Here is a 4,943-nt window from a genome sequence, read left to right on the forward strand (position 1 = left end):
TACTTTAGTTTTGTATCTTTTCCTGGTGTCTTCGAATAAAATCTACATTCTGAGTTCATCCCTCGAGTCTGAGTGCCTGCATTTTGGGTCCAACTCCTGCCTGCCACACAGCGCTTCCTGACAACGTTTGCAGGATTTTAACCTGCAAATCAAGAAAGGAACGGAAAATGTCATCGCTGACGCCTTGTAAAGAGCAATTTCTTAGTTTGGGAATTAAACAATAGGAGGGTTGTTTAATTCAGGTAATATATCTGTTTATACTAATTCAGCTGTGCCAGGGCCCTGCTCCAATTGGTGCGTGGATACACCGCCCCGTCGTGACTGGTTCCAGCTGGAGGACCCGGGTAGGGGTGAGCTGCAGTTTCTTTTGATCACCAGTTTTCTCCTGTTTTGAATTAGTTAAGCAGGTCAGACTCTGTCTTTATTTTTTGACTTGTTTTAGTAAGGTCAGGGGTGTAATATTTGCAGAGTTCATATTTGGTGGAAGTCTGCCACACAATAAATAAGATTTAGAATATGCTTTGTAACTTCTATAGAATTATTTTTGATGTTTGATATAGAATAAAGGGCCATGATCCAACTGATGTTTACCCAGTATTTTAATCTCCTCTTCAAATCACTCGGATCAAATCACTTTTTTATTGTCACATCACATGTGCAGGCACACTGGCACAGCACATGCGAGTGAAATTCTTGTGTGCGAGCCCCACAAGCAACAGAGATGTGCAAACACAAAAACACAAACGAGCAAAATACAAGAATGGCCAACCTGAAACTAATAAATATATGTACAATATATAATAGTGTATGCATTTCTGGATGTGTATACTAAATCTCTTTACCAGCAAACACTGTGAAAAACTATGGTGAAATACAAGCACAGATATTCTGCCAGCAAAATAAAACCACAACCCAAAAAAAGTATAAACACAAGTAAAATACTCAAGTTCACCAGTAAATGGCAACAAAACAGCAACGGGGATTAGATTAAATGCTCAGTTTTGAACATTATAATCACATAAATTGAGAACAATTAAACACATTTCACTGAGAACGAGCTACATGCTAATTTAAACATTTCATAAATTCTCATAAATAATTTTCTGTTATATTTATATTATTTACAGGAAGTGAACTGAAGAGAAAAATGTTAACAGTATGAGCTGAGTACATGTGACATCACAGGAATAATAACGGACAGGAAGCTGATGTTGATGAGGATGGCAGAGGAGGTGGTGGTTGTTGTTGCTGCAGTTGTGGTTGTTGTTGGGGCAGTTGTGGTTGTTGTCGCTGAGGTTGTGGTTGTTGTTGGGGCAGTTGTGGTTGTTGTCGCTGAGGTTGTGGTTGTTGTCGCTGCAGTTGTTGTTGTCGGGGCAGTTGTGGTTGTTGTTGGAACAGCTGTGGTGGTTGTTGTCGCTGCAGTTGTGGTTGTTGTTGGAACAGCTGTGGTTGTTGTCGCTGCAGTTGTGGTTGTTGTTGGAACAGCTGTGGTTGTTGTCGCTGCAGTTGTGGTTGTTGTTGGAACAGCTGTGGTTGTTGTCGCTGCAGTTGTGGTTGTTGTTGGAACAGCTGTGGTTGTTGTCGCTGCAGTTGTGGTTGTTGTTGGAACAGCTGTGGTTGTTGTTGCTGCAGTTGTGGTTGTTGTTGGAACAGCTGTGGTTGTTGTCGCTGCAGTTGTGGTTGTTGTTGAAACAGCTGTGGTTGTTATCGGAACAGCTGTGGTTGTTGTCGCAGCAGTTGTGGTTGTTGTCGCTGCAGTTGTTGTTGTTGTTGCTGCAGTTGTTGTTGTTGGGGCAGTTGTGGTTGTTGTTGCTGCAGTTGTTGTTGTCGGGGCAGTTGTGGTTGTTGTTGGAACAGCTGTGGTTGTTGTCGGGGCAGTTGTGGTTGTTGTTGCTGCAGTTGTGGTTGTTGTTGGAACAGCTGTGGTTGTTGTCGCTGCAGTTGTGGTTGTTGTTGGAACAGCTGTGGTTGTTGTCGGAACAGCTGTGGTTGTTGTCGCAGCAGTTGTGGTTGTTGTCGCTGCAGTTGTTGTTGTCGGGGCAGTTGTGGTTGTTGTCGCTGCAGTTGTTGTTGTCGGGGCAGTTGTGGTTGTTGTTGGAACAGCTGTGGTGGTTGTCGCTGCAGTTGTGGTTGTTGTTGCTGCAGTTGTTGTTGTCGGGGCAGTTGTGGTTGTTGTTGGAACAGCTGTGGTTGTTGTCGGGGCAGTTGTGGTTGTTGTTGCTGCAGTTGTGGTTGTTGTTGGAACAGCTGTGGTTGTTGTCGCTGCAGTTGTGGTTGTTGTTGGAACAGCTGTGGTTGTTGTCGGAACAGCTGTGGTTGTTGTCGCTGCAGTTGTTGTTGTCGGGGCAGTTGTGGTTGTTGTCGGAACAGCTGTGGTTGTTGTCGCAGCAGTTGTGGTTGTTGTCGGGGCAGTTGTGGTTGTTGTTGGAACAGCTGTGGTTGTTGTCGCTGCAGTTGTGGTTGTTGTTGCTGCAGTTGTTGTTGTCGGGGCAGTTGTAGTTGTTGTTGGAACAGCTGTGGTTGTTGTCGGGGCAGTTGTGGTTGTTGTTGGAACAGCTGTGGTGGTTGTCGCTGCAGTTGTGGTTGTTGTTGGAACAGCTGTGGTTGTTGTCGCTGCAGTTGTGGTTGTTGTTGCTGCAGTTGTGGTTGTTGTTGGAACAGCTGTGGTTGTTGTCGCTGCAGTTGTGGTTGTTGTTGGAACAGCTGTGGTTGTTGTCGCTGCAGTTGTGGTTGTTGTTGCTGCAGTTGTTGTTGTCGGGGCAGTTGTGGTTGTTGTTGGAACAGCTGTGGTTGTTGTCGGGGCAGTTGTGGTTGTTGTTGGAACAGCTGTGGTTGTTGTCGCTGCAGTTGTGGTTGTTGTTGGAACAGCTGTGGTTGTTGTCGCTGCAGTTGTGGTTGTTGTTGCTGCAGTTGTGGTAGTTGTTGCTGCAGTTGTGGTTGTTGTCGCAGCAGTTGTTGTTGTCGGGGCAGTTGTGGTTGTTGTTGGAACAGCTGTGGTTGTTGTCGGGGCAGTTGTGGTTGTTGTTGGAACAGCTGTGGTTGTTGTCGCTACAGTTGTGGTTGTTGTTGCTGCAGTTGTTGTTGTTGGGGCAGTTGTGGTTGTTGTTGGAGCAGCTGTGGTTGTTGTCGCTGCAGTTGTGGTTGTTGTTGGAACAGCTGTGGTTGTTGTCGCTGCAGTTGTGGTTGTTGTTGCTGCAGTTGTGGTAGTTGTTGCTGCAGTTGTGGTTGTTGTCGCAGCAGTTGTTGTTGTCGGGGCAGTTGTGGTTGTTGTTGGAACAGCTGTGGTTGTTGTCGCTACAGTTGTGGTTGTTGTTGTCGGGGCAGTTGTGGTTGTTGTTGCTGCAGTTGTTGTTGTCGGGGCAGTTGTGGTTGTTGTTGCTGCAGTTGTTGTTGTCGGGGCAGTTGTGGTTGTTGTTGGAACAGCTGTGGTTGTTGTCGGGGCAGTTGTGGTTGTTGTTGCTGCAGTTGTGGTTGTTGTTGGAGCAGCTGTGGTTGTTGTCGCTGCAGTTGTGGTTGTTGTTGGAACAGCTGTGGTTGTTGTCGCTGCAGTTGTGGTTGTTGTTGCTGCAGTTGTGGTTGTTGTCGGGGCAGTTGTGGTTGTTGTTGGAACAGCTGTGGTTGTTGTCGCTGCAGTTGTGGTTGTTGTCGGGGCAGTTGTGGTTGTTGTTGCTGCAGTTGTTGTTGTCGGGGCAGTTGTGGTTGTTGTTGGAACAGCTGTGGTTGTTGTCGGGGCAGTTGTGGTTGTTGTTGCTGCAGTTGTGGTTGTTGTTGGAGCAGCTGTGGTTGTTGTCGCTGCAGTTGTGGTTGTTGTTGGAGCAGCTGTGGTTGTTGTCGCTGCAGTTGTGGTTGTTGTTGGAAAAGCTGTGGTTGTTGTCGCTGCAGTTGTGGTTGTTGTTGGGGCAGTTGTGGTTGTTGTTGCTGCAGTTGTGGTTGTTGTCGGGGCAGTTGTGGTTGTTGTTGGAACAGCTGTGGTTGTTGTCGCTGCAGTTGTGGTTGTTGTCGGGGCAGTTGTGGTTGTTGTTGGAACAGCTGTGGTTGTTGTCGGGGCAGTTGTGGTTGTTGTTGCTGCAGTTGTGGTTGTTGTTGGAACAGCTGTGGTTGTTGTCGCTGCAGTTGTGGTTGTTGTTGGGGCAGTTGTGGTTGTTGTTTCTGCAGTTGTGGTTGTTGTTGCTGCAGTTGTGGTTGTTGTCGGGGCAGTTGTGGTTGTTGTTGGAACAGCTGTGGTTGTTGTCGCTGCAGTTGTGGTTGTTGTTGGGGCAGTTGTGGTTGTTGTTGCTGCAGTTGTTGTTGTCGGGGCAGTTGTGGTTGTTGTTGGAACAGCTGTGGTTGTTGTCGGGGCAGTTGTGGTTGTTGTCGCTGCAGTTGTGGTTGTTGTTGGAACAGCTGTGGTTGTTGTTGTTGGAACAGCTGTGGTTGTTGTCGCTGCAGTTGTGGTTGTTGTTGGAGCATCTGCAGTTGTTGTTGCTGCGGTTGAGGTTGTTGTCCATGCATTGCAGCAGGCTGTGTAGAAATCTTTTCTCAGTTTCATATTTGTTCACCCTTTTAACGAGTATAAAATTCTTTGAATAATAAAGCTTCTCTTACCAACAAAAAGAAGAACGATGATACAAATCTTTGCGATCATAGTGACGTTGTTTCTCTGCTCTCTGAAAATTTTGTCCATCATCTTTATTATCAGCTGAAGAAAAGATCAAATGCCTAGCATGCCTATGGTCGGTTTAATTCAAAGTATGAGGTTGGCATGAAAGAATGTTTTTGTTGAGTTAAAATCTTTGCATTTTACTGTTTTCATTCATGGCTGCAACATTATATAACTTTATATTTGAAATTACCAATCTGTGATCTCTTTATTCTTAAAAATCTTACCTTGAAGTTGTCAATGTGCTTCTCTTACACTTTATCACTTCTTGTAATTTTTCATGTGTTGCTAATTATTTCATATT

The 4,943-nt window shown here is 45.7% G+C and overlaps 1 protein-coding gene across 1 annotated transcript; it reads right to left on the reverse strand.

Annotated features, from left to right (window-relative positions):
• Window positions 1–827: 827 nt before the first annotated feature.
• On the reverse strand, window positions 828–4,666 carry LOC146548475 (uncharacterized). Its single transcript, XM_085261611.1, has 4 exons — window positions 4,585–4,666; window positions 2,590–4,500; window positions 1,708–2,487; window positions 828–1,371 (listed from the first exon to the last, which is right to left on the reverse strand). Exons 1-4 carry the CDS (start codon window positions 4,664–4,666, stop codon window positions 1,151–1,153), a joined length of 2,994 nt encoding a protein of 997 aa, XP_085117737.1. The 3' UTR covers window positions 828–1,150.
• Between the last annotated feature and the right edge of the window lie 277 nt (window positions 4,667–4,943).

Source organism: Mchenga conophoros, linkage group LG22 (assembly GCF_057382185.1).
Source record: "Mchenga conophoros isolate Kocher_MC1m ecotype Shallow Benthic linkage group LG22, M_conophoros_male_GT1.1, whole genome shotgun sequence".
Classification (NCBI taxonomy): domain Eukaryota; kingdom Metazoa; phylum Chordata; class Actinopteri; order Cichliformes; family Cichlidae; genus Mchenga; species Mchenga conophoros.

Bases quoted from the DNA above. Each gene is read 5' to 3' on its own strand.
- LOC146548475 (XM_085261611.1), bottom strand. From the start codon at position 4,666: ATGATGGACAAAATTTTCAGAGAGCAGAGAAACAACGTCACTATGATC. The intron at 4,501-4,584 runs GTAAGAGAAGCT...ATTTCTACACAG, and splicing joins CATCGTTCTTCTTTTTGTTG to CCTGCTGCAATGCATGGACA. The intron at 1,372-1,707 runs TAACAACCACAG...CCACAACTGCCC, and splicing joins AACAACCACAGCTGTTCCGA to CGACAACAACAACTGCAGCG.